The sequence below is a fragment of the Cryphonectria parasitica genome (genome assembly GCF_011745365.1).
Source record: "Cryphonectria parasitica EP155 unplaced genomic scaffold M406scaffold_11, whole genome shotgun sequence".
In the NCBI taxonomy this organism is placed as follows: Eukaryota; Fungi; Ascomycota; class Sordariomycetes; order Diaporthales; family Cryphonectriaceae; genus Cryphonectria; species Cryphonectria parasitica.
The window spans coordinates 493,980-521,630 of record NW_024468919.1 but is presented as its reverse complement, the minus strand read 5'-3'; the positions used below and the strand labels follow the sequence as shown (position 1 = coordinate 521,630).

The 27,651-nt window shown below is 52.1% G+C and overlaps 8 protein-coding genes and 1 non-coding gene across 9 annotated transcripts; 4 read left to right on the top strand and 5 right to left on the bottom strand.

Annotated features, from left to right (window-relative positions):
* Positions 1 to 486: 486 nt before the first annotated feature.
* M406DRAFT_335214 (uncharacterized protein) lies at positions 487 to 1,755 on the bottom strand (the record flags this gene model as incomplete). The annotated part of the gene is made up of 1 exon (XM_040921009.1): positions 487 to 1,755. One exon carries the CDS (start codon positions 1,753 to 1,755, stop codon positions 487 to 489), a length of 1,269 nt encoding a protein of 422 aa, XP_040770981.1.
* A 989-nt stretch (positions 1,756 to 2,744) lies between these two features.
* M406DRAFT_t121 lies at positions 2,745 to 2,855 on the bottom strand. The gene has a single exon. It is a non-coding gene; the product is annotated as a tRNA-Ser (tRNA).
* Positions 2,856 to 3,353: 498 nt separating this feature from the next.
* M406DRAFT_343624 (uncharacterized protein) lies at positions 3,354 to 4,628 on the top strand (the record flags this gene model as incomplete). Its single annotated transcript, XM_040921894.1, has 3 exons — positions 3,354 to 4,008; positions 4,130 to 4,401; positions 4,596 to 4,628. 3 exons carry the CDS (start codon positions 3,354 to 3,356, stop codon positions 4,626 to 4,628), a joined length of 960 nt encoding a protein of 319 aa, XP_040770980.1.
* Positions 4,629 to 5,084: 456 nt separating this feature from the next.
* Positions 5,085 to 6,982, bottom strand: M406DRAFT_335212 (uncharacterized protein; the record flags this gene model as incomplete). The annotated part of the gene is made up of 2 exons (XM_040921008.1): positions 5,085 to 6,528; positions 6,699 to 6,982. 2 exons carry the CDS (start codon positions 6,980 to 6,982, stop codon positions 5,085 to 5,087), a joined length of 1,728 nt encoding a protein of 575 aa, XP_040770979.1.
* Positions 6,983 to 8,248: 1,266 nt separating this feature from the next.
* M406DRAFT_343623 (uncharacterized protein) lies at positions 8,249 to 10,418 on the top strand (the record flags this gene model as incomplete). Its single annotated transcript, XM_040921893.1, has 5 exons — positions 8,249 to 8,359; positions 8,564 to 9,212; positions 9,286 to 9,917; positions 10,008 to 10,264; positions 10,337 to 10,418. 5 exons carry the CDS (start codon positions 8,249 to 8,251, stop codon positions 10,416 to 10,418), a joined length of 1,731 nt encoding a protein of 576 aa, XP_040770978.1.
* A 4,430-nt stretch (positions 10,419 to 14,848) lies between these two features.
* M406DRAFT_65353 (family 17 glycoside hydrolase) lies at positions 14,849 to 15,568 on the top strand (the record flags this gene model as incomplete). Its single annotated transcript, XM_040924928.1, has 1 exon — positions 14,849 to 15,568. The coding sequence occupies one exon, from the start codon at positions 14,849 to 14,851 to the stop codon at positions 15,566 to 15,568; it is 720 nt and encodes a 239-aa protein (XP_040770977.1).
* Positions 15,569 to 16,596: 1,028 nt separating this feature from the next.
* On the bottom strand, positions 16,597 to 17,577 carry M406DRAFT_270022 (alpha/beta-hydrolase; the record flags this gene model as incomplete). Its single annotated transcript, XM_040918050.1, has 1 exon — positions 16,597 to 17,577. One exon carries the CDS (start codon positions 17,575 to 17,577, stop codon positions 16,597 to 16,599), a length of 981 nt encoding a protein of 326 aa, XP_040770976.1.
* A 1,672-nt stretch (positions 17,578 to 19,249) lies between these two features.
* On the top strand, positions 19,250 to 20,556 carry M406DRAFT_358673 (voltage-gated potassium channel beta-2 subunit). Its single transcript, XM_040923970.1, has 2 exons — positions 19,250 to 19,494; positions 19,596 to 20,556. The coding sequence occupies exons 1-2, from the start codon at positions 19,312 to 19,314 to the stop codon at positions 20,481 to 20,483; spliced, it is 1,071 nt and encodes a 356-aa protein (XP_040770975.1). The 5' UTR covers positions 19,250 to 19,311; the 3' UTR covers positions 20,484 to 20,556.
* Positions 20,557 to 24,352: 3,796 nt separating this feature from the next.
* M406DRAFT_343619 (uncharacterized protein) lies at positions 24,353 to 26,385 on the bottom strand (the record flags this gene model as incomplete). The annotated part of the gene is made up of 3 exons (XM_040921892.1): positions 24,353 to 24,736; positions 24,779 to 26,185; positions 26,254 to 26,385. 3 exons carry the CDS (start codon positions 26,383 to 26,385, stop codon positions 24,353 to 24,355), a joined length of 1,923 nt encoding a protein of 640 aa, XP_040770974.1.
* Between the last annotated feature and the right edge of the window lie 1,266 nt (positions 26,386 to 27,651).

Below are 27,651 nucleotides of genomic sequence, written 5' to 3'. Positions count from 1 at the left end.
GATCGCATGCGCATTGTGTTGGTGTAGAATCTTCATAATAAATTATTACAATTTGTTTCAACAAGCTTACTTCGGTCGCGGGCGCAATTTGTTACTATTAGAGACTCTGAATAGCTACATCTATTCCTCCTCTATTTCATTCTCTTTCTCCTCCTTCCTCCTCTCCTTCCTTCTCTAGTTTCCTCTTTCTTCCCTTCTCTCTTCTCTTTTCTTTTCTAAGAGAGGCCCCTGCTTCGCAGCCCATTCACCAAGCCAAGAATGCTCGAGCGTCTGTATAGCTATCTGAATGGCATGCTACTAGACGCTAGAAGAGGTCTCCTCGTGCTTCTACTGGAATAGACCTCGCCCGCTTACGCCGGCGCGGATAGCCCTCTACAGGATGGATTTCCTATCCGGCATTCACATTTACGTCTTTCCGGAACAATCTCCTGACAAGGCTTGTTATGTCCACCTTTTAAGTGTTCAAGCTGAACCTCTACTCATTTGCTAATAAGCTAAGTTCATTAGCACCAGTTCAGGCCAGCAATCTGACAAGTCGTTCAAAGGTCTTGTTACCCAGTTGAACGCAAACTCCCACCCATCCTCCTCCTCCTCTCCAAGGCCCTTCTCGACGAAAGTCTGGCTAGGATATAAAGGGAAACGCCAGAACCCAAACGCCACATCAGGGAGCTCGTACAAGCCCTTCATCGTATTATGGGCGCTCGCAAGCCCTTGGTCGACTAACCGCTCCAGATGATCAGCTAGGCCTGGCTTGGGTACTTGCTCACTACTGCAGCGATCCTCCTCCCCCTGCAGGAACGCCTCGGCCATTTCGCGACTGTAGATCTCCCGAGCGGGCTCGAAGGTTACAAGCCAGCTCACCTGCGCTTGCAGATCGCCCAGCTCTATTCCCAAACGCGCGAGAAACGCGTGCCCAGAATGAACAGCACCTATATGTCCATCCGCCATATAGACCCGTCGCAGGTCTTGGTCGATCGGCCGAGAGTCGCGAGGGAGCCTGGTGAATGCTGGCGTATGCGCGCGGACCGGCATCGCGCTGTTAAGAAGCAGCACCGCGCTGTCACCGGTACGCCGGTCGCGGGCTGGGACGAGCATACGGCCTAGAGGCAACGCTGTGATAAGGAAAACTTCATGAAGCCCTGCGAACAGCGCTCGCAAGGCGGCCATGCGTGCTGCGCCAGCGGCTGGGGGCGGCAGAGCTCCTTGTTGGCTCTGGAGGCGCAACTGGCTGATATCGACAGCGAGGCTGCGCAGACCTACGCAGCGGGGGTCTAGAGCGCAGAGGCTAAGAAGGAAATCGGTTATGAGAGTGTAGTCAGGCCAGTACGGGATCAGCTGCAAAATGTCGTACTCAGGGCTGAAAGGGAGGAGGTCGCGTCCTGGCGCAGTGCAGGCGGCAGCGCGCTCCTGTTCCGGGGTGCCATGCGTAAAGGAACACGGGATATGAACGCGGTAGAAGGCGAGGGCTTCGTTGCGCGCCTCGCGGCAGATGCGCAAGAGCTTGCTCGGTACGCGGCGGCCTCGGACTGCAGCGCCGTAGCCAGTATGTGCGTGGCTGCCGGCGTTGGTGTTCTGGAGTGGATGGATGCAAATTTGAATCATGCGCTCGCGCTGCAGTGAGGTCCGCCATATCTTACGTCGCAATTCCTGGGGCAGCTGCGAGAAGAGGGTGAAAGATTGGGGTCGCGCAGCGTGGTTCGCATCTTCCTGGGCCCCGTCAAAGATCTGGAAATGTGCAGGTAACTCGAGCGACATTTTTCTTTTCTCTTTTTTTCAGATAAGTAAGGACTTATGACATGATTATGTCGAATGCTGCTGCTGCTTTGCCAGGGCATGGCTGTACTGATATTTAAGTTTTCTATGTAGAGATGGAACAGCTGGTTACGTTAAAGCTTACAGCCTGGAACGGCTGGTTGACTACGGACCTGGTTACATGCATGGGCGTGGTAGCAGGCCATCTGTTGAGGGCGAAAGTTGAACTTGGGACTGGAGGGGCCTAACCTCAAGGTGACGGTCATAAAACTTGCCAGGTTCCCATTCCTAGTCGCCCCGCGCATCCTTGATATTGGAAAGGATGCAACAGATTCTGCATACTAATGTTTTGAGTTGCTTATAAGGTGTTTTCATTTCCCTTATAATCCGTCCCAACGGGGCATTGCGTTCGGTATAGGGAGGTCGATTCAGGGAAAAGTCGGGTTTGGTTGGAAAGCTGGCAAAATCCCGCCAATCCAGCGCTTCGCAGTCCGAACGCGAGATTTATCATCTTGAGGCATATTTGTAATTTCTCGAAAGTGCAAAGTTGTATTTGAGTTCTCAAGAGTGAATGAGGGATAATTGACTATTTCAAAATTGCTGATAAAAGTAGCTACATAGTGATAACACATGTCATGAATCCGGGCGATTCGAAAATATCTAAGGATGACTTCGGGTGCGAATAGCAAGCTCCTTCCACTGCATGCGCCAACGCGACGAACATACATTTTTCCAATCCAAGTACGACGACCTCTCCAATTCTGTCCTAGTACTATGGTACATGCATTATTATAAAGGTACGAACCCTGCCCATGGGGAGGTATAAATAAAACTTCGTGTAAGATACTTTGGTATACCCTCTGCGGAGCAGAGGTATACGGAGTTCCGTTTCTCGCTTCTGCGAAACCCAAAAAACAGGGGGTGCGAGATGGTGGGTCGGCTGACGAGGGGAAACGGCAACGGGAAAATCAGCAAAGAAAAAACGCCAAAAACGACGCAGGCACGATTCGAACGTGCGCCTCCGAAGAGATTTGATGGGTGCTTCATTTCTTGTTTCGAAATAAGTTCGAGTCAAACGCATTAGACCTCTCTGCCACTGCGCCTAGTGTGAAACTTGGCTTTTGTAGTAGTTTATATTAAAAGCCTGTCCCCACCTGTCGCGATCATCGAGGCTGTCCTTCTGCCCCAAATTCCTCTGCATGGCGAATTTCGGAACAAGGTACGCCGCAGTTGCGTTTGTCGGCGATATTTGCTGGGCTGATTAAGGTGGGGGAGGGGAAGAAAGCCGACCGTTTTATGATGTACACCAAGAATCCAAATCATTTCAGCGAGGGACAAGATACGGTACATATCATTGTGCACATCCTATAGTCAGGTCTTTACCTCTGTCAGTCCGTCCAAAGATAGTCTAGGTATAATTATTTTCGGCTTGCGAGGAAAAGCAAGTGACAGCCACCCGCGAAGAGGGGGTGGGGACCAAAAGGTCAGCTTTCGGGGAATGTCCTAGTCCCGTAAATATATACTTATGATGTAAGTAGATCCATGATCGAAACATCTCGACTTCTTCTCTCCACCAATCAAGACATAATTATTTCCACATCATGGCATCATCCATCAAGACAGTCGGCGTGGTTTCCACGGGTGTGATCGGGTCTAGCTTTATTGCCTTGTGTCTCTCGCACGGCCTGCGTGTGCTCGTCTGTTCCCCGTCCGGGTCTCCCGACACCGAGACTCGCCTGACGCAGTACCTCGAGCGGACATGGCCGACCTTGGACCCCGCCTCGCTTCATCCAGAGGCCAGTATAACCAACTGGAAGTTCGTCGGCAGGTCACTAGAAGGATACTTCGACCAGGTCGACTTTATTCAGGAGAACACGCCCGAAAAGCTGGACCTCAAGCGCGCCATCATAGCCGAGCTGGACGCCGGCGCGCGGCCTGACACGATCATCGCGTCTTCGTCGTCGGGCATTCCCGCGTCGCAGATGATTACAGACTGCAAGAACCTACCTGGTAGGGTAATTGTCGGCCACCCGTTCAACCCACCGCATCTGATGCCCCTGGTTGAGGTGGTGCCACACCCGGACAGCGACCATGTGATCGCAGGACAGGCAGTGACCTTTTATCAGTCACTTGGGCGCCAGCCAGTGCTGGTTAAGAAGGAACTGCCGGGATTCGTGGCAAATAGGCTGCAGGCGGTGTTGCTTCGTGAAGCTATCAGCCTAGTCCTGGATGGAGTGTGCTCTGCCGAGGAGCTTGGTAAGCCAACAAGACGAGGAGACCTCGTAGTCTTCCTTTCCTGTGTCACGCCTCACCACCCCCACCCCCTCTTACTCTCCTTCTCTTCTTCTTCTTTCTGATTTTAATATCATGCCAACAGACAACTGTATGACGAGCACTCTTGCCCCTCGATGGTCGGTAGCGGGGCCATTCATGACGAATGTCATGGGAGGTGGCGGCGACAAAAATGGTTTCAAGCACCTGATGAGCCATATAGCACCAACAACCCAGGTCTGGTTCGAAGACATTGACAAGAAGAAGGTCAGCCTCGACGAGGAGAGCATCGAAAAGGTGGACGCTAGCGTGCAGGAGATGCTCAAGGACCTAGATATGGAAAGCTTCAAGAAACAATGGATCAAATCTTTGGTCGAGGTGTTGAGGACAGGATCCAACAAGATGTCGACGTCAAAATGAAGGCAACTGAAGATTGGGATGGAGGTTGCGGAGGGGAAAAGGTGCAAGTGGAGGGTATCAAATTCATTGACATGTTAAAGTTTAAATGCTTAGGAGTTGTGAAACCGCGGACCCAGTGAGTCAATAATGGCCCCTGCGTGCCTGCTGCTCAGCTGCATGCCTGCTGGACACCTGCCCTCCCCTGAATAATTTCTGGCTGATCTTTCCTTTCCTCTCCTTCTTTCCTGCCCCCGTCCACCCTCAGAATCGAAGGTTCCCCATACTCTTGGCCATCTTCTTCTCTAGCACAACGAGTCTGGCTGTTGATATCTGGTCCATACACTGAAGCATGTTCTGGGTTCAAATAATTAAGCTTCCGTTACCTTCAGGCTCTCACCAGGTCCCATACCTCGATTTGGTCATTTTATTACGTTTCTCTTCCTGATCTGTAAGGTCGAGCTCACCTCTGAAGGTCCACGGTCATGATTTCTGAGAATAACCTCTTCGCCGATCTGAATCAACTTGGACAGCTCTTTTCCCCTTCCTTCCTTCCTTCCTTCCTTCCCTCATCCTCATGTACACGCTAACGTGCGCAGGTCGTCACTGACAAGCATTGTCGGAACTCATCCACTGAGCCTTCGAGGCCCTCAACCCCCTTCCCCTCAAGATAATGGCCGTATTGGCAGAGAAGAAGAGGGCGACAATGTTGTTGTGCTCTCAGGACTGGCACTGCTACTGCCAGTTTGGTATCGGATATCTGGGTCCATCTCCAGGTCACTGCTCACAAAGCGAACCTTGAGAGGCGAGCCCCGTCGTTCCATTAGTGGAGCCAGGGCGGCATTAACAAGACGGAGGTCTTCTTCCCACCTGAGCCATTCCAGCTTGGCACGCAAGACTGCCAACACCGAGACATAGTCAAGCGTCGCATCACGCCCGGACGTCGTCCCAATCTCCTCTTCGACCTTGACCAGGTCCACAGTCTCCCTCAGCATCGAGATGGATCTCTCCAGGGCCTCTGCTCGCCACAGCAGCTCCGAGATCCAAAACGTCCTGCTCGAGGGGCTATGCGGGTCCAGATGCTTGGAGGCGATGGCCTCCTCCAGGATCCGAAGGGACTCATCCTTTTCCTCCTGCTGCAGGAGCTGCTCTGCCAGTGCGAGCCTTGCCTCCTGCACTTCGGAGATACGGCTTGGATCTGACGAGAGCGTCTGGATCGTGGCGCGCAGAGAGTCTTGGTCCCTATCTCTGGCCTCACTGGGCACATACATGGCGACGTGAACCAGCCCCTTTCCCTGGACAAGATGCTTGCCAGACTGCATCCTTGAGATTTCGAGAAAATCCTCGAGGGCGCTCGGGTCGCCAGAATCCAGCACCATGATCTGGAGCATCCACCAGAAGGTGAGCGGGTGCGAGTCTCCGTGGAGCACGCGGGTCATATTGAGGCAGTAGTCGGCCAGCAGTCGGCAGAGCTTGATGCAGACGTCCGAGGATGGGTACACCTTGCACGAGGCAACTCTGCTGGCGATACGGTAGTAAATGAGGGGATGATCGGTGGAAATGAGCCCTTTGAGGCTGTCGAAGGCGCTGTTGAGGGCCGAGAAGACCTCCTGGGTGTGAATTCCGCGTGTCAGGTCCTCCATGCCCTGGACGAAGAGGTCGAAGAAGCCTTCGCCAAACTCGAGTGCGGGGGGCCGAGTGAACCACCTGGAGTGACGCCGTCCGCTGACGTTCTCAAGGTAGATGTCTGCATGGTAGAAGGCCCTCTCGAAGGCTTGAAACACATCTGGAGGGTTGATACGGCCTGGAAGGACGATGACGGAAGCCAGGTCTTGTTGTTGATCTTGCCGTTGTGGTCTTTGTCGCTGTTGCTGCTGCTGCTGGGTCCTGTTCTTGCCCGTCCGGCGACCTCCTCGCGGCCTAACAATTCCCTCGTCGGCATCTTTCTGCCGCAGATGACGGACGATCCGCTGTCGATACCGCTGGCCTCTCGTCTCGGGCCAAAACCCGGACGAATGATCCTGGCGTGCTGCAAGGTCCAGAGCTTCCTGCTTTGTGAAGTTCTTACGCACGTTCCATTTCTTGAAGCGATACTTGTACATCTTGACCCTACGACCCGTCTCTTTCTCAGCTCAAAGAAAAGAAACAAGAAGAAACAGAAGAAGAAAGGAATGTGTGGAAAAGAAGATAGGGAGAGGGTGATGTCATGCCCTCCCCTTGATGCTCATCATCTTTATCTTCCTACACCTACACCTAATCAAGAGAAGACATTCGCTTACGATTTGCAGAATCCATACAGGCGATCCATGGTGTCACGGACCTCGTGCGTCGGCAGACCCTCATGCCAGTACAGGCGGATGATCTCATCCTTGTACACCTCCCACTCTGCATCTTCATCGTGGTATCCAGGCTTGTTTGGTGCCACATAGGGAGAAGCCGCATTCGTCGTGGCAGAGGTAGAGGATGGAATGGAGAGGGTGTTATCGCATTCGGAACCACTTTCGACTGGCAATGTGTACGAGGGGCCTGGGTGACGCTCCAGTTCGTACACTCCGGGCTGCATGATCGGCCACGACCGACTAAACCGGCCCCGTGCGGACCCCGGCTAAAGAGAAAGAAAAGAAGGGGAGGAGGAACCACCCCTGGAGCTTGGCTCTTACCCTCCTAGCTGGCTGCGAGGCGGTGGAGAGGAAAACCAGAAAACAGTTGAGCGGTGCGTGATAGGATCCCGATCCCGAGGACGGCGGAGCGAAGGTTCAAAAAAGGGGGGGCGTACCGGGGAGTTGGGACTTTTGCAAGACTTTCCTCTCTGGCAAAAGGACCAGCCGCCGTCGTGGGGCCACTTTTCGTCTTTTGCTGAACAGTAAGCAACTTGCTGTGGCAGAAATATGCAAGCCCGCCTGCCGACGATGATCTCTCGGTGTACATCAGAAGTGATTGGGCCGTTGGCACCCTCCGGGACCCGTTTCCCTGCGGATTTCGCCGGCTACAGTACGGATTTACGATGGTAGAGAGACATTGATTGTGTGACTTCGAACCCACATCGAGCAAATGGAATGATTTGTAGCTGAGCTGGGGGCGTGCGTAGTGGTGGGGCGTTGAGCTCGACCTCCCGGGATCAAATATTCCGCTCCAATACCTCCACAGAAGTCTTACTTTTTCTTTCTTCAGTGTATAAATACAACATCTCTCTTGGATTTGCTATGATCCAGTTGTCGTCTGGGAAAGTAAGAAAAATTATGATCTATGCACTCGATCTCATGTGACGTTTCGTGAGATGTGTCTCGATGAGGCTGCTGGTCGACGTAGTATCGCATTTGAGTTATTACTATAGTACTTAGCTTACCTGCATGCGCAGTGGGTCACTGCAGGAGCAGAGAAGAGCCTCTCTTTCTCTCACCACAGCACTGATGCAACCCTGCGTTCCCTTATGTAACAAAGCTAAAAAAGGCTCCTCAGATTACACCACAAAACACTACACCACATGATATAGCCTTTCTCCTCCCAATCCTCAGCTTCTTCCGAATGAAGACAATTTGCGGCCGCTAACGCCACCTAGCACTCAACCTTATCAGGGCGTTATTCCCACCGCGGTGCAGGAATGTCTCAGGTTTTCTTTGTTCACAATTCTTAGCGGCGGTAGCGAATTCATGCACAACCCGACTGGCTGGAGACTGATACGTAATGATTAGAATGTTGAGGTCAATATTGGGGCGGAAGTCTCGGTTTCATTCTCTACCCTCAATGTGCATTTACCTCTGTAAACCATCCTGCCCAAGGCTGATTGGCGAGTCCTCAACAACGTGTTTGACAAGGTTGAGAAGAAATCATGGAAGTCGACGCGCAGGGCCTCCGATGGATCAAGAGTCCCATCGCCAGGAGGGCATCCGTCCAGGAGCCTCTCGTCGAAATGAACTCGGATCTTCCTTATCCACACCAGGTACATGATAATCATGATGGACCAACAAACCACCACAACAATCACAAACACCAGCACCACCGGGGTGTTCCGAAACTGCAGAGGTATGGCGAGGCTACAAGTGCAGAAGTATGACGTGACCTTTTATACACTCTCCCACACACACATATTGTGGACGGAGAAAAGTCGAGGGCACGCAAGCTGATCATCTATCTCTCAAAACAGCTGTTCTTTGACTTGTTCTTCGCCGCGAACCTCACCCTCTTCTCGGATGTCCACCAGGTCTCCAGCAAAACCAAGCTGCTGTCTTATGTAGAATATTTCTACATACTATGGTTCACCTGGGCGCTTGTCTCGCTGTTCGACGTCCGCTTCGTCACCGACAGCGTCTTTGAGCGCATCGCTAGAGCAGGCCACCTGGGCGTCATGATTGGTCTGGCCGTGGTCGCCAGCGATTTCCACCCAGAGAACCAGGACGAGCGCACGTTTCGGACCATGTCCTTGTGTCTGGCTGTTTCGCGCCTCATCCTCGCTATTCAGTATGCCACCGTCATCTGGCACGTGAGAGGGTACCATAGGACCAAGCTTCCGCTTGCCATCATGGCTTCTATCCACCTCGCGTGTGCCATCATCTATATCGGCCTTACGTTTTCTTTCCAAGGTTACAACACCCTGGCCTATGTGGCTTGGTATGTTCTGGCGCTGGTGGAGGGCATCTTGAACATCGGGCTCTCTCTGGCGTTTGACGTCTTGAGCTTCAGAGACACACATTTGCTGAATCGCATGGTCTTGCTCACATTTATTATCCTTGGTGAGGGCGTGGTGGTGATCTGTCATGCTGTTTCCAGTATTGTGGTCAACTCGAACGACTGGAGTGAGTGTGCCCTATTCGAGTTGTGTTCACAGACACATATACACACACAAAGTAAGACTGACAGAGCCCATAGCTTCTTCGACAATTGGTTTCGTCACAGCGGCCGTCGGTAACCTTTATATGATCTGGATGCTCTACAACGACTGGCAGCCCGCCGCCCACCTCCCATCTATCAGACAGCTGACCTGGGCCCTTATCCATTTCCCCTTTCACCTGGCCCTGATCCTCTTCGTCGGCGGGTCTGCCCAGCTGATCATCTGGTGGAAGGTAACGGAGGTGCTAAACGTCCTGGATGTGACATTCATCTCCGAAGGGGCGGCCAACTCGGACACAGCCAACACAGCCGTGGCGGTAAGATCGGAGGTCTTGCATGTCGTGAACCAGACAGCCCAGAAGCTGTTCGAGTCCTTCCCGCCCAAGAAAGTATGGACTTATGTGGACTACAACGCCTCGATAACCGACTTGGAAACGCTTCCTCTCGTGTTCTGGGGAAATCTGTCAAACTCAGTGCAATCAGCCGAGCAAGCTAATCCGAATGAATGGACGAGGTTCGAGCGCACCATAAGCACATTATTATATACTATGTATAATTCCTTGTTGGCGACCTTTGAGGTAGATTCGATGGACGAAGTCGAGTGGAATGGAAACTCGACCCAGTTTGAGTATGAGGTGACGGAGCTGAATGACGACCGACGTTCGCTGGTGGTAAGTTGCGTGCATCCTCTTGATGGGTTACTCCCTTTTGGCTCGTTACTTGTAGTCGTCTAGCTAACTTTGCTATTCTTCCTCCTCAAGACCATATATACCTTTGTCTGCGCAGGCATAACTCTGATCCTTATGACCATACTCTGGGTCATTTGCCGCACGAAGCCCTGGTTTCGTTTCGACGTCCTCCGCGCCCTCATCAACCTTCTGATCGGGCTCGGCCTTGCCTTCGTGGGATTCGTCGGCCTCAACGGGCAAGCTCTGGATAACTTCCAATCGTCCCCATGGACGCTTCCCACGCTCTGCCTGACCTTGTTCATTGTCATGCTTTTCAACAGCTTGCCTAGGTCACCGTTCTCCTGGTTTTTTTCGAGGAGGAGAGGAAGGAGGAGGTCATTGCTACGACATAGGCATCATAGAAATAAGGAGGGCCATTCCAATGTGTTCGTGAGCCCAGGAGGGGACAAGAAGGCTGAGCACGCTACGAAGTCATCGAGTTGAAGGGAGCCGGCTTGTTATGATCTTTACCACGTGCCTGCTTGGGAGGCCAGGTGTGCGTGTGTAAGAGCTGGGGTCAGAACTTGTATCAAAATGCTTGGAATTCTTTGCAATGTTGTGTATAGTTTGCTATCATTGTTGACAGTAAAACCTCCTCTGGTACAATTTGGCCTTGAAAGATCCACTGTCAGCACAATAGATAGACCCTGTCCACCTTCTGAGGTACTCAAATCAAGATCGCTGCCTGGAGAAGGGACTGTTGACTGCTTTGTAACCCACCCAAGATACGCTGACTAGGAACCACTGAACTAAGTCTACACATGCCCTGGGAGTCTCCGTTGGCTATAAGGACATCTCTTTCACAGCATCTGCGCTATCTTTCCACCTTGTTATTTTCCTGTCGGACTTTTGAGAGAGCAAGGGAATGTAGAGGAGATGAATCTTTTAGAGAACCTGGTGTCCTAGGGAGTATCTCATTTGTCCACTGTCAGCACACGGAGGGAATCTGGCGTCTTTCGTGACATTGTGCGAGCAGGAGGCACACGGAGAATATTTTTGGAGCATGTGTAGGTTGGGTTTGCTTGCGAGACAAAAGAAAGAAAATTACTCGGTGTCATCTAACATTTCAGATCTGATCTTGCGAGATACAATTAAGGGATCTGTCTGGAAATTCCCGTGCTGAATTATCTTGTCGTCCGAGAGTGATGCACGCGGAAGGCCAACCCCAACTGGCCGAGGCTGTCCGAACGACCTGGTCTAAGATTTTGAAAAGTCCAACCAAGTGCCTTGCCTCTGAGTGTGAATTGGGCTTAGAACTTCAGACCATTACCCTGCACGAGATCTTGTTTATTATCCAGTACCTGGCGGAAAATTGTCCCATTAGGAGAAAGGCCCTGTGAGAAAGGCCCTGTGAAAAAGAAGAAGAAAAAAAGAAAAGAAAAAGTTGACCACTATGGCAAGCGAGTGGGTATTTTTGCAGTGATATGATCCCCCTATTGGGTCATTGCTCTCCGGTACTATCCGCTGTTCTCTTTTGGTGCGGGAGCGGCAGTGCCTGTAAGAGACACTACAAAACAGCCCTGCAGGCGCTGGGAAACATTCAAGTGTTCATTCCAGAGAACCAAATACTTTAACCAGCAGACCTAGTGCTCACCTTCAAAGGCTAAGCTGTCTTGCTATCACATTAAGTTCTTTTCCAAGCGACCAAGCAGCTTCATTAAGGGCCTAGGGTCCTTTCTACAGGTCTTGGTGCTGGTCTAAAAGCCCTAGCATGAGTATGCTTTACACTGGCTTGAGCAGATAGTTGCAACCCTAGGAAGGGCATACAAGTGGAACCACTCTTGAGACTCACAAGTACTGGATCAGGTCCCATTCTCGGAGTTATGAATTGGCCTTTGATTCATGACAGCTACCTGGTACCTTCTCCCGAGGTCCTTCCAGACAACATGGCTCTCCAGGCTCATTCCTCTGCAAGTTTCTCAGGCTGGTGACACCAGAATGGGCACGCTGCATATCCAGGCCAAGTTGGCACTATCATCGTGCTACCTGGGAACCGCCACACTGAATTCTCCTCTGGCCTCTTGCTCTGTCCTTCGGCATCCGTCTCTCCTTGGCGACTACAGGGTGGCACAACTGGGACGGAGAGGGGTAACAACATGAAGGGTAGCAAACACTGAGGAACAGAAGGGCGAGAATGGAGCATGCTACAAGAACTCAGTTGGTAACTTCTGGGCTGATTGTGGTGCCAACAATGAGGCTGGCCAGCGATGGTGATGGTTACAATGTATTACTGACTACAGCGTCTCTTTCCCTTCCTGTGTCACTGCTGGCCAGTGAGGCAGTCTTATGGAGTTCTACAAGAGTTCACTCCTGCCAGCCTCACAACTTCCAAGGCGTGGTGGCATAGGAGACGACAAATTGATGGATAAAATTTCTGGTATGCATTGGACCTTGAGGCTCTGTTCTAAGAATTATGACTTGAGCTTGGGCGCAAAAAACGAGGAAGGACATCTGCACATTCAAAACCGAAGCAGACCAATAGGGTTATAGGTCACTCTGATATAGGGTTGGACTTTTGGACTGGGTAAAAATATGTCTGAGATGTTATGAGATCTGCACGTGCTTCAAGCGCTTGAATCAGAAAAGGCTGGGCTGGCTTGGATGAATCATTTTCTAGCAGCAAAAGCACACGGTCGACGGTCAATGCTCCCAACAGCATGACGAACAGGAACCAGCCAGCCAGCAAGGGATCTGAATCATCAGGGATCATGTTTCCCAGCCACCAGCGAAAGACAAATCAAAACAGATCAAATCAAGGCACAACCAGTCGAGGGATGGTCTTCCTGCGAGGGGTCCATGCCTGATATGGCCTAGCAAGTTTCGTTTTCTACCCGCCACTGGGAGGGCTATGAGTGTATTGTCTACTTTTTGTTTGGTACAATGAAACACACAAGGTTGGGTAGACAGTACCCACCCCAGCCCACCTGGACCAGGGTGTGGTACACACCAGGTCAGACCCTCTCAAAGCAGATACGAACAAGGCCATCATCTCTTGCTGTCGTTTCTCCTCCAGAAATACGAGGGAGCGCGTTACCATCCAGTCTCCCTTCCTTGTGTCACCTGTTGTTGTTCCTTTTTCTTCTTTGCTGGTCTGTTCTGCCACCTTCGACAGCTGGTTTTGCCTTCTTTTTTCGCTGTTTGTACAACATACCTCCCATTCTTGTGAAGCTTGCCCCGTCCTCTCCACCAAGACATCCACTGTTCCGAGTCCCCCAGCAGACCCCTCAAAGCGGCGAATAAAGTTGGACCCACAGTATAAGCATCAACTGAAGCCTAACTGATGTGAAGTGAAAGAGAGAAAAGAGGACATACGTACATACATGCATACAAAAGCAACTTGATTGCCCAGCTTGGACATAATTACCAACCGCAGTTGTTTGGCCTGTTCTTTCCAGTGGCATCTGGAAGTTCAGACAAAATGAGCCGCAATTCATATTCGGAGAGGGAGTCCTTTTCTCCCAGGTCTCCACCCTCTTCTACACAAAGACATTCCAGACAAGGCATGGCCTTTCCAGGCGCACACCCTGACTCCGCCTTCCAACAATTACGAGCCGACAGGAGGCTGAGCAGGGACGGCACCGGCACAAATGTAGGTGCAGGTACATTTGGCTTGGGGGCTGGCAGCAGCGCGTCAGCAACAGCCACCGCCGCCATAAGCAGTCCACCCTCTTACCAGCAAGCACAACAGAGACACGGCGCTGCTCCTCCCCCCCAAGGATCTTATTATCCTCCCCTGAGCAACATCAGTCCAGGTGCGAAAAATCCTCAATCCCGCTTGCTTCCTCAGAGGCGTTGCAGCCATTGCTTACAATATTGCAGAGAGAAACGCAAGACACAGCGATTACGGTTTCGATGCTATGGACGACAACAATAACCCTCCCACTCCTCCACAACATGCCCATCATCAGATGGCACAAACAGCATACGCACCAGAACAAGATGAACGAGAACGATCACTGCGGCCTGGCCTCATGCCTTACGCTGGCGCCCCCAGCGATAGAACCTCCCGCTCCAGCACACAACTAGACGCCGCCGCCTTACCCTTGGGCCAGGCCTCGCCTGGCTATGGTCCGTACACCGACGATCCGTTTCGTGGCTACTCGGGTTATAGTAGCAGCAATGCGCCCCTGGGCTATCTGAACCCCGACGAGATCGACGACGATGGTGACGACGGCCTCGAGTACGGCCAACAGCAGAGAAGAAGCATGCTGAGCCTTGGAGGTACTAGCAGCCGTAGTGCTGGGCATAATAGAGGCACCGCTACAGCCGCCGCTGTTGGAGCAGGAGGAGCAGGAGCAGGCGCAGGCGTCCTTGGAGGGCTACTTGGGACGAGAGGTGCTCGTGACGGCAGCGGCCAGTACAACGCTGTGCAGGGCGGCAGTACAGGCTACCAGGGAAGCGGTGGTATTGTTGCTGATGGCGCTGGCGGTGGTCCCATTGCTGAAAAGTCAGCGTGGCTCGCCAAACAGGGCTCCAGCGCAACGAAGTGGCGTTGGATTGTGGGTCTGAGTGTCACAGCCCTCGTGGCCCTGGGTATCGGTCTTGGTGTTTACTTTGGGGTGGTCAAGCATCACTCGTCGTCCTCCTCCTCGGTCTCCTCGGCAGCCGATGATACTGCGGCCAATGGCGACTTGAACATCAACAGTTCCGAGATCAAAAAGCTCCTCAACAACCCAAACCTGCACAAGGTTTTCCCTGGCGTCGACTACACTCCCATCAACACCCAATATCCGGCCTGCCTCACCGATCCGCCCTCTCAGAACAATGTCACTCGTGATCTGGCCGTGCTCTCGCAGCTGACCAACACCATCCGTCTGTACGGCACCGACTGCAACCAGACAGAGATGCTCCTCACCGCCATCGACCGTCTGGAGATGAACGACACGATCCGGGTCTGGATGGGCGTATGGCAGGATAACAACGCAACCACAGGCGACCGTCAGATCGCGCAGATGTGGGACATACTTGAAAAGTACGGCGACACACCGTTTGAGGGCGTCATTGTCGCCAACGAGATCCTGTTTCGCGAGCAGATGACTGTCACCCAGCTCAGCAGCCTCCTGTCCGAGGTGCGAGACAACATCACCGCCAAGGGCATGTCCCTCCCCGTTGCCACAAGCGACCTGGGCACCGACTGGACCACCGAGCTTGCTGAGGCTTCCGACTATGTCATGGCCAACATTCACCCTTTCTTTGGAGGGGTCAGCGCTGACGATGCCGCCGCCTGGACGTACTCGTTTTGGACAGAACAGGATGGGGACTACTTCAAGAGCAACACGTCCAAGAACATCATCGCCGAAACAGGCTGGCCGACCCAGGGCGGCACCGACTGTGGGACCGATGCGGTTACAGAATGTACCAACGGCGCAGTGGCCAGCATCGACGGGCTCAACCAGTTCATGAGCGACTGGGTGTGTCAGGCCTTGGACAATGGCACCCAGTACTTTTGGTTCGAGAGCTTCGATGAGCCCTGGAAGATTATCTACGACAACGGGACAGAGAACTGGGAGGACCACTGGGGGCTGCTTACTGTCGACAGAGTCCTCAAAGACGGGGTGAAGATTCCAGATTGCGATGGGAAGACGGTGGACTAGACTGGGGAACAGGGGAAGGCGTTGAGACACACAATGGCGGAGCCGTGATTACCTTCTTGCACACGCCATCATCAGTGTGTGCGTGTAAATGTATATGTATTGTGGGGTGTCATTGTATGGGTTGTTTGAGTTTGGCGTCGGAACGGAAACTTTGCCAGGCATAACGTGATCTCCTTGGGTTGTCAGAGGACATGAGCTATGGCCAGGATTTGGACTCCAGCTGTGATTATGAAAAGGTAATTACTATCCTCAGGAAATGACGTGACAGTTAGTACATAGTAAGGAGGCTTAAGTGTCAATAAACAGAAGAAAAATCAACTATACCCCATTCACTTGTTTGAGAAGGAGGCGATACATGCTCTGTGTCGACCGACAAGAAATGCACAATATCTCTTGTATTAATAGATATCGAAGAAAACATCGTTACCTTGTCATCTATGGCATCATGACCATAATTACAGCTGAAAGCAAGACATGAATCCTGGGTTCTCTTCTAGGGTCCTCCAACAAGCCATTCATCTAGTTCGGCTTTGTTTGGATCATGTTTTCTTGTGATAAATCATTTGATTCTGGCTAAAGTATTATCTGGACAGAAGGTATGGGTGATGGTGCGTTTGTGTGACTACTGGCTTTGGCTGACCGTTCTTGGGTCGCGATGGATGCTGTCCTTGCTACTCTATCAGCATCTGTGACGGGGTATGCACAACACCAGTGCATGCTTGGTACTACCCTTGCCTCTCCTTTGGTGGGGGTTAGTATGAGAGGAGTGTGTAGTATACAGGTTATTCATGCCTGCTGGACAGGTTAAAAATGTGAGTCTCGCCCTCTCTCTTGCCCTATGCCTGTGTCAAGCTTCCATGCCGTGGCACATAATATGACTTCCTAGAGACTGATCACCACCAGTCGTACCCCCAGGAAACACTTCACATCAATCCCTCAAAATCTGTTTGAGAGTGAGAGGAGGGGAAGGGAAAAGAACCCCCACCGGGAGTGGTCACCAGTGCAGAAACAGTCCCTCAGGCCCTAGATCAACTCCTGTACCCCAGCCACTCCATCAGCATGGCTCCAAGCCGCGATGGGTTCTCGAGAAATCCCCAGTGACCCCCCGTCAGCCTCGTCATGGTCAGGCGCGGTGTGAAGCCATCCCTCATCACGTCACTCATCAAGTCGTGCTTGCAGAGGAAATCCTCATTGTAACCCACATAGAAAACAGGCACGCGCACGATGTTGTTCTCGATATTGCCGTCGCCGTCTTGGTGACCGAGCACCATGCTCTTGTAATAGCACACGGGCGCCTCGAAGCCGTCCCGCCGGAACCTCTCGACAAAGGCCTGCTTCATCTCCTCGGTGGCGTACGCGCGCCGTGTGAGGTCCAAGTCGGCGCCGCGGGTCTCGATGGCTGTGCGGAGGGCGCCCTCGACGCAGAGCAGGTCCTGCCAGACCTCTGGCGTGTGCAGTATGTCAAACAAGACGTCCGCGTTCTCCTGCAGCAGCTGCGGGCCGTCGTCAGCCGTGAAGAGCTTCCAGTAGCAGAACATGCCGTGGCCGAACCTCTGCAGGGAGGCCTCGTTGGCCGCATCCAGGTTGAAGGGCTGGGTGGTCACGGGGATGTAGGTGAGGTTGAACAAGGCCAGGCCCTCGACGCGGTGCGGGTAGTGGTTGTACAGCGCCTGTGCAGTGCGCGAGCCCCAGTCGTGGCCGAGGGAGATGACTTTCTGCACCCCCTCGGCGTCGAGGATGTCGACCAGGTCGGCGGCGATCCCGCTCATCTTGTACTGGGCAGGGTCCTCGGGCTTGTCGGTGTCAGCATAGCCGAGCATGTCGGGAGCGATGATGCCATAATTGGCGGGCACAAGGCAGCGGGTGATGACGAACTCCCACACGAGGGCCGAGTCGGGAAAGCCGTGCTGTAGGAGGATGGTAGCTTTGCCCTGTACAGCAGGAGACGTATAGTAGGTGTATGTGAAGTTGCGTTTGGTGCGGACCGTCTTCTTTTCGAGGTCGTTCATGGTTGCACCGACATTGTTGAACGTGGCCATCGTGTTTTTGAGAGCTGTGCCGTGTGGGTGTTGTGCGCGCGCGTGCTTGCGTGTACTTGCATGCGTGTGTTTGTATGTGTTTGGCCTGGGGATGGGTTGCAGTCTTGCAAGGTGGTTCGTCGCTGTGCTGGACAGGTCAGCCAGTAGACAGGCAGACGGAGAGAGGGGGGCATACATACATGTATATATATGCATGTGCGTGGGTCAGAATCCAGCTTGAAACTCGCACCTTCCAGATCGTCGACGCGTGTCGTGCGTCACAGCTGTGCCTTGATTCCACTGCACGTCAGCAAGCCATCGCATGATCCATTCAAGGACCTACCCTTATGAGAACGAAGGAAGGATGAAAAATGTCTGACCCAACTGTGGCATAGACGCGCCCTCGAGTTGAAGGAACTGTCCATTGAGGTTGACCGGTTTGGCTGTTGGTTAATTTATTGCATGTTGGCTCCGCCGTTTCCGGCTGATGCACTGTACCAAGATGCGGGGGTTGTATGATCTATCATGTTAGACCCTTGAAAAATGCACTTTGATCCCTTGCGCCTCTATCGGTTCTCGGAATCTTCTATATCTGGAGCCTCTCACGGTTGGTGCCAGTTGGTACTTCTGTCAGTTATTTATCGAGGTGACGGGGGTTGACGTGACGATGCTTGCCCCCTACTTCGGTGTGTAAGTGTTAGTATTCACCTGCATATTGGGAGGTGAGCACTAACAAAGAGCCCTCACCCCCTGCTCATGAACTATATCGCTGCTCTGGTTTACCGAGTAAACATCATCGTCACACTTCTCTCCGAAATGTTTTTGGTTTTGGTTTCCAGATCAGCTCTTCTTCTCACCTTCTTCCCAATCACGAACCCCGCTCGTCATTGTACGGGAAATTGTGGGGCCGTGGGTTCTGCCGCCTAGAGGCTCAGCAGGGGCAGACAGCGCCAGTATGCATGATAAATCTGGGCCTGGTGGGGCAGGAGAAACTGTGTGTGGGGTTGCGAAAGATGCGAGAGGAGGGGGAGGGGTTTTTCGCTCCTCACATTCCCAACCATCTGTGTATGATGTAAAGGACTTATTGTAAAGTCACACGATGTAACTTTTCTATTTTTTGCATTGAGACACAAGTACAATACATATACTATAGATTCATGTGCTATCTATTCTGTTGTTTGACTTGTCATCATCTCGAGGCTGCTCTCAGAGCTTTGCGAGGATTTCTGTCACTCTCCGTTGTTGCCGGGCTCTCGGCCTGGAGTGGATCATCTCATCCAAAGCTTACCCACGTGCTCTTTGAAGATTCCAAGCTTGATAGCACAGCTCTGGTTCAGGCCTTATTAAGCGATTAACAAAACGTATCACATCGTCCCAGGCTGCAACAAGACACGAAAGCTTTATGTACCCCCTCCCTCGCCTCCGTATCCGCTTTTTCCTCTTCTTCTTTCTTCAACCCTTCACGTATTTGTAATGCCGTCATTGATCAACTTAACGCCGAAACCTATCATAGGTGCCCCTTACTGCCGAACCTCTTTTGCCTCTTCTGTTTTCCTCGGCCCCTGCACGCGGACAATCACACCGTTCCCAGTCCACCTTAAATATACCCATTACCCCTCCTCGCCCCTCTCTTCGTGTCCCTCTAGACAACCAAACAGGAAAACACTCTTTCATTCTCTCTCATCCTCCTCCATTCGACACTATTCATCAGCAACAACAGCAGCTATGGCTCCTGTGCACCCCACCGTTCGCACGGCCTACGAGCCAAAGAACATGAAGTTCAACTATCTGGGCAACACAGGCCTCAAGGTCTCTGCCTTGTCCCTTGGTGGCTGGCTTACCTACGGCGGTACCCAGACTGGTGACGTTGTGAAAGAGTGCCTGCAGGTCGCATGGGACCATGGCATAGTATGTCTACCTTTCCCTTACCTTCTCCCCCCCATAAAATAACACCCCCAGCCGGCTTCTGTCACTATTATGAACAAGAGCGAGACTAACATTCACGATAGCAAACATTTGACACGGCAGAGGTCTATGCCAATGGTGCCTGCGAGGTGGAGATGGGCAGAGCTCTCAAGGAACTGGATTGGCCCCGCGACGAGTATGTGCTCACGACCAAGGTCTTCTTCGGTACTGGCCGCAAGGAGCCCAACACACGCGGCCTGTCGCGCAAGCACGTCGTCGAGGGCCTGAAAGCCAGCCTTGCTCGACTAGAAACCCCCTACGTCGACGTCGTCTTCGCACACCGGCCGGATGTGGGCACGCCCATGCTCGAGGTCGTCGAGGGCTTCACCCAGGTCATCCGTAACCTGAACCTGGCCTATTACTGGGGCACTTCCGAGTGGAGCGCCTCCCAGATCACCGAGGCTATCCGCCTGGCCGAGAAGCACAACCTGATTGCGCCCGTGGCCGAGCAGCCCCAGTATAACGCCTTCCACCGTGAGCGTTTCGAGGTCGAGTACAAGTCGGTCTTTGACCAGTTCGGCTACGGTACCACCATCTGGTCCCCTCTCGCCAGCGGCCTCCTCACTGGCAAATACAATGACGGGATTCCATCAGACTCCCGCTTCGCCACGAACAAGGACTTCTTCTCCAGCACCATCAAGAGCCTCCAGACCGACGAAGGCAAGGCCAAGATCGAAAAGGTCAAGGCACTGACCAAGATCGCCGAGAGGCTTGGTGGAGAGACCTCGCACCTCGCCCTCGCCTGGACCCTCAAGAATCCAAACGTGTCTACTGTTATCCTTGGAGCAACAAAGCCCGAGCAGCTGCACTCGAATCTCAAGGCGTTGGACATAGTCGACAAACTCACGCCGGAGGTCATGGAGGAAATTGAAGGTATTCTAGATAACAAGCCCAAGCCGGCGAATGATTTCGGCCGCGCGAGATTGGTTTGAGGAAGCTGCTATGTAGTAAAGCATAAGAGATCGTTCTTTCCAATAAATAGAGAATCAAACTAGTTTAAAAGATTATTATACAGGCGTTGAAATACAGGCGTTGAAAGGAAAGGTTGGTATACCCTTGATTTTCCCCCTCCTCCCCCCCCCCCCCCCCAAACTAACGACCCCCCTGCCATGGGCATTTTCTTGCTCAAAATCGTGTGAGAATGTGAAGATTGCATGGCAAAACAAGGATAATTTGTGTGTCAACATAAAAATGATTTCGCTGCTGTTGCTTTGAGATATTTTCCCCCTTCTACTCAGCCCGCTGTCGCAAGACTTGGCTGCCTCTCAGCCGTTACGTCTTCTTCCACGAGAACATTCTCGTCTCCTGCAACAGCACAGCCGAGGGCCAATGCGATCTTGTCTTTGACGGGAACATTTCTCTGCTCCGCGCTGTCTCTCAAAAGCAGCAAAAGTACCTCGTTACCGGATCATGGTGGACCTGAAGTCGCAAGCCAAGCCGGGGAAGGTGTCTGTAACAGCCATCTCGGTCGAGACATGTCCAAACCTCTTGATGCTGGTGAGTACAACATCTTGCTCTCAATCAACGTGATACATGACTCCAGATTGGACCTGAAAGCGGAGGGCTTTTCGTTACTTCTGTACCTTTTCGCCCTCAGCTCAGTCTCGTCAGCTGAGCTGCTATCTATTGATCGGTCCGGCGGACAGCGAGGAAGGCGGGAAGTGCTATAAACAAATATAGGCTGGCCATGGATACAAATATATGCACAGTGCTTAAGGTATCCAGACAACGTCCCAATGCTACGGCTTCTGCTGCTGAGCCAGTCAAGCAGCATGGACTAACTTGATGAGCCTATCTCAACCGCAACCGCTGCCGCTGAGTGGGCCTGTATTGGAATCGGGTAGTCTGTTGTCGAATGGTGGGCGTATATTGGATGTTCCATAGATTGCCTCTTGGCCTTCTGCCCGAAAACGTTTCCCGGGGCTGAGTATCTGGAAAATAAAGTGCGTGAGCTACTGGCCCGCATTATCGGGAGGTACCCTCTGCCTCGATAGCCTCACCTAGCTACCTGTTTTCCCCTCCGTTTCCACTCTTTTCTCTCGTGCAGTAACCCATCAATTAAATAGGTTATGCCACCTCCTGTTCTCCTTTTTCAATCAATTGGCCCTGGCCTACGAGCCTGACATCAATATCTGCCTCGCACGCGCTCTCGACGGCTGGTATTACAAAAACCGACGAGAAAGCGGTCCGAAAAGCCCCTTTCAACTCTGAACATCGAAACGACGGCCCGCGAGGCGTGCCTCAATCGACCATAAACTCTGATAGATGGTAAGACCAATCTTCCTACGAGCAGGTCGAAGGACACGGGAAATCCTCGTCAGGACAACAAACTGCAGAAGCTCAGGCGCCGCAGGCCCCTCAACAGCGACAGCAACAACCCCTCCCATCTCCAGCAGACACTCTGCTGAAGATGGAGGAGTCTACGAGTCGGCCCTGGCAGCCGACCACGCACGTCATCCTCGTCCTCGTCGGCGAGAAGAACCTCGAGGATTGGTCCATTATGGTGGCATTGACCCTCAGACCAACAAGCACACGAAGCTTGTGCAGGTAACAGATCCCGTTTCGTTGCTTGTTTATGGGTAACGACGAGTGCGTGGCCCACGCAGGTGGACGTGAGATTGTGGAGAAGAACATCACGAGAACCGTCAACACTTCCGAAGAGGAGAACTGGCACAGCACACATTCAAGGCAGTTGCCTGACAGGGTGTGTGCAAGGCCCAGTAAGTTGCTGGTCCTACTACACCATAGTTAGGCAACAGTCAACGCCCATTACATACTTCAATGAGGCCAAAACTTCAGCCTTGTTCTCTTCTCTTCTCATGTGAGCGCACTGCTCTTGAAACCTTTCAAAGTTTTACTCGAAGACTTGCCAGATTAACGCAAAAGTCCTTAAAGATTTACACAAGAACTCTTAAAACTTTTTACGTAGAAGTCTTAAACATTCAATCGAAAGCTCTTAAAGCTTTCTACGTAGAAGTCTCAAACATTCAATCGAAGGCTCTGAAAGATTTATCTGAAGGTTTCCTAAGGGACCCCTAACCACGTAAACTTTTCACTTGGAGTTCCACCAGCATCTGCGAGCGTGGTGATTCGTCTTGTGACAGATGGGGCAAGGCTTGGACCGATTAGGGCACTTGCCCAATACGTGTCCTGCCAGCAGGCAATGGTCGCACGTCCTCTCGTAAGGTCTCGAAGATTCGCTGATGAACGCTCCCTTGCCCTTGTGCCACTGAACCCAGTCCCAAAGAGGCTTCACCATGGGACCCGACTTGAAGACAGAGGGGCCTTCGAAGACGCGTTCATTGACAAGGATGAGCTGTGTGTAGACAGCGCGAGAGCTTACAACATTGACAAATCCAGAGTGAGAAGTTATGCCCGGCCTATCCGATCTTGTTAGGTCAATGCTGATCGCGTCAGATTCACTGCCCTGGGCTCCCTGGTGCGTGCGGACTTCGACCCAAGATTTGTCAAAAATGTAGTACTCGCCGGCCTTTTTGAGCTCGAAAGCACCACACTCGTGCAGCTTGCACTCTTACAACATCTGTTGCCCATGAGACGGGGCAATGATCAATATGTTTCCCTTGAATTTCTTGTCGGATAGCAGCTCGCCAGTGGCCTCCAGGACGTAGTTCGCGTTTGCATATTTGGCATACGTCCGACCCTGCATCTCCTCGGTAGAGTCTATGTTGATCATCAGCGAGTTCGGAGTGAAGTCTGTGACTGGTACTAGATACCTGAGCCACTTCTTCGTCACCAGAGCACCCGCATCCCGGTCCGCCAACGGTGTGTGTGCCAGACTAACGCGTCCTGTGTAAGAGTCATCGTGCCGTCGGCCCCTTCTTAGTCATCGACGACTCTTCGGACGAAGACGCCCAGCCCCCCGACCAAGTCCACTATCCCTGCCTTCCTTGCTGGAATCTTCTGATGGATTCTGGCCACCTGGACTGTGAACGGGGCCGTGGTGAGTCCTGCCTGTGCTGTCGGCACTCACACTCTCGCTGCGAGTAGCTATAGCGCGATTTTGCCAGTTCAAAAGTCTTGCACCGTTCCGCTGCCGCCCTAGAGGCCTTTTCTGCCCGTGGCAACCACATTGTCACCCTGGCCGTAACAATAGTGGCTCCATTAAGGGCCGAAAGGCCACTTTCACCACTGCCTGGTACAACGCGTGCATCTCTCTGAGAAAACTTTGTCATAATATGTAGCTGGAAAGCTGGGTTTTAGCTGATCCTTGTATGAAATGGCAGAGTTGACAGGTTGGCGAGAGAAACCTGGGAAGCCGCGTTGTGGATGAGGAGTCGTAGGCGAGGTCAAGAAACCTGGAAAGTACTTTATGTTAGAAAGTGGCCCCTGCTTTTCTGTTGGCTGTATTTGGAGAAGAAGGAAAGAAGGAGAGGGAGAGAGGGAGAGAAGGAGAGAAGGAGAGAAGAGAAAAGAGAAAAGAAAAGAGAAAAGAAAAGAGAAAAGAAAATAATGGGAAGAAGGAACGCGTTACGCGTGTGCTGGGTCAGGAAGGCACAGAAACGCACCTGCAGCTGGGAGAACAATGCATATTTCGAGGAATTCAAAAGGGAAGCAATATCAATTAGGGGGATAGAAGGAAAATTGATTGAAATCCAGTACTGATGGGCTCTAATGATATAAATAGAATTAAGAATTTTAGAAAGATTCAAAAGGAAAAGGGGTTTGCATTGCAAGTGTCAACATGTCTGCACTGTATCCCAGTCTTGGAGTGTTATCATTTGGTGTTTTTCCTGTGCATCCTCTGTACATTATATCACCAACTTCATGCTGACAACGTTGCCTAGGTCGGGCAGTGCAGTCCATGAAGGCCAAAGGCCACAGAAAAGTCCATCTCAGCCCTTCCCACCTCCATCATCGTCCCGGCATCCAGGCAGATCAGGTAGCTTTTCTCCGAGTACCCATCCAGTACCACGCTCAAGAGCACACCGTCGTCTTCCTTCTCACTACCAGGGCGTGGCACAAAGATCGCCTCGGACGGTGTATGACCGTTGGGACTGCTCCACGACACCGCTTCCCGCGTGACAGTGTCGGTCTTTACGATCGTGTCGAGAAAGGTGGACTTTCCGTTCTGCAGCAGGCTGTACACGTACTGGTAGGGTTTGGTGAGGTATCGAGTGTTGATGGTGGGCATCTCACCCGTATGCGGGGCGGGAATGGAAAAGACCTGCTCGGGTCCGCGAAGTAGCAGCTTCTTGGCTGGGGCGGCCTTACTGTCCTTTGGTGATGCTGTGGGAAGGGCGACGCGGAACTTCCATCTGACCAGGCTGCTCATGGTTTTGGCAACGGTGGTTTCGTCTCCATAACGCTTCTGGGCCTGGTTGTCGATGTTTAGGAGGATATCGTGGTAGAAGACCTGAAGGATGTCCAGATTGGGAAACTCGACAAGATCGCAAAAGACGTCAGCCTCCTCACGAATTTCACTACCTGTCCCCTTCTCCGTACCCGAGGTCTTGTCTTTGTCCTCTTGGGCAACGATCTTGTCCCAGCAGTTGACAGTGTGGAAGAAGAAACCTGCAGGCGTGTCGAACTCGGCGATGACACCCTTCCCGTGGAGCCTATCGATCACGTACCACTTGCAGACCTTGCTCTCGTCAAAGGGCTCCATAGCGTCCACAAGATTTCTTTTCCAGAGAACGCTGAGTCCCATCGTGCCATAGTGCGAGCTGGGCACCTTGAGGATCACAAACCTCTCGCTCAGGAAGAAGCTGTGGATATAGGCAGGAGCTAGGTCGTGGCGAGAGATGGTCGCCAGGATATCCGTCTTGCCCGTCGCCGCAGAGACCCGAAAGACTCTGTAGGTGGCGTAGCGGCCCCCTTGGATGTTGTAATTGAACAGATCACCCGTCATAGGGTCCCGCTGAGCATGCGCGCACGAGAGGGCACCTTTCAGCAAAGGATGTAACTCACTCTGGCGGACTGCACTGCCGATGGGCTCAAGGGTAGCCGCATCCACTATACGCAGGCCAGAAGTGTCGGAACAGATCCAGACTGTCTTGTTACCACCTTGACGGTGACCAGTGGCAGTGGCAGCTGGAGTGCCTGCGAGTTGACCGCCAGTTTTGTCGACATTGTCTACCTTCTTGCCATTGCTGCCAATACCATGGATTGCCTTGGAAGAAGAAGAGGGAGAGGAGGGAGAGAATGAACTACTAGGTGTGGTGTTAGGCAGATCTATGCCGGGCAGCACGGTGACGTTCATGTTGTCGTATCTAAGGGCCTCCTTGCCCTGGTCCAGAGCCCTGACACAGATCATGGCCTTGCCAAAGATGCCAATGCAAGGGTCTGCCTTCTGCGCAAAGCTGGTGACATCACCGTAGGAACCTTTTTCCTGGACGAGCTTGACAAAATTATCGGCCTGGCGCCTGGAGGAGTAAAACACCTCGACTTGCCCGTCGTCCGAGATGGTGATGTCGAAACGGTGTAGGTGGGCGAGGCCGTCGAACCAATGCGAGATGTGTACGGTCCCATCCTCGACCTGTCCACGCCGGGATTTGGCCCCTTCGATTTTTCGCGACCCTGGGCCGTTGCGGTAGAATGAGCCTGAAGCCCAAGCGGGGATGGTTCCCTTGACGGTGAGCTTGATGGGACCGCGGTGCTCGTGCAGATCTTGAAACTAATCAAGAGTGTATATGTTTAGCTTTCACTAGAACGAGAGGACGGAATGCGAGAGCGATGACTTACTCCAGCCTCGTTCGGCCAGTCAAGATAGGCTCCTGTGGTAAAGTTTCTGATGACTGTATCACGATCGATCTGCTCCTGGTCTGCCGTCCTTCGTGTTGGTGCTGCAGAAGCAACGTCTCCAGTGATTCCCATGTTTGGATATTATTGTTTGTCGTCGTAGCACAAGTTCTTTTTCTTTTGGTGGTGGGAAGAGTTGGTGCTGTGAAGGAATTGTCTTGGAAGATGTTGTGCGTCTGATCAGTGCAGGAAATATGTCGAAAGGTCCCTTTTTTGGTTTTTGAAATTATTAGTTCCAATGGTGACCTAAAGTGAATGAGACTGGTATATTTGGGAATTTACTAGAGCAAAGAGGGAGGGAGAGAATGTAAGAGAAAGAAAGGCGAATAGAGATGGCGACGGGGTTTTTATCTTAATCACCCAGGTGGTAATTCATCTTGGTTCCTGTTTTAATCTCGAGTCCCAGGTCGTCTGTCTGGTTGTGACCAGGATCATATTTGTTCCACGTTACTGGTAGTGACGCGTGTCTGGTGATACGCAGGAGGGCATCTCTTGCGCTGTATCGACAAGAGTGCTGGCTAATTAGTGGTTGAAAGACACAGCCCCAGACACTATGGGCAGCAAGAAAGGCGATGGTGGTCAGACATACATCCTTCTTTTGGCGCAAGACGGCTGGCACCAATCAGTGGAGAGATAAACGGCTTGATGCAGTTAGACTGTCACAACAGCCTTGTAACTACATAGCACCAAGCCTAGTGCCACACCTCGAATCTACTTCCTAGAAAAGAAGACGGATTCTACTCCCTGTAAGGCATCTTAGACTATATCTTATAGGTACCTAATTAGTAAAAAACTGACTCGCATTCCTACGAAGGTCCCTTGACGAATGGCTACCGCCCGTAGGTTGGTTTGATTTCCATGCCCGTCGGCTTACCCTGTGAGAAATCAGAAAAGGCACCATGAAGAATCAGGAAGGTCAAAACAGGACGAAAGACTTGTTACTTTGGCCAGTGGCCAAGGAAAGTGCACGTGATCAGAATGTATGGGTTTTAGGTTAGAAGAATCATTTCTTGTACATCTTGTTTTGATAAAAGAAGAAGAAGAAAAAAAGGGGGGGGTTACTGCACACCAAGTCTTGCAGTCGTGTACTTAGTTAGAGTGATCCGCCTACGGTAGATGTTTCCCAAGGTCACGCAGTAGATACTCTCAGTAGTTGGCTTCAATGTTGGCCAGGGAATAATTATCTCCCTCCAGCTACTGGTCCTCCCCCCCCCCCCCCCTTTCCCTTCTCCCACTATATGTCCTCCCATTTGTTTTCAACGACCTGCGCATCGCATCAATACCAAGATTGAAGAGCAGCGAATGATCACCGACGAGTAACAACGACGAGAAAGATGAAAA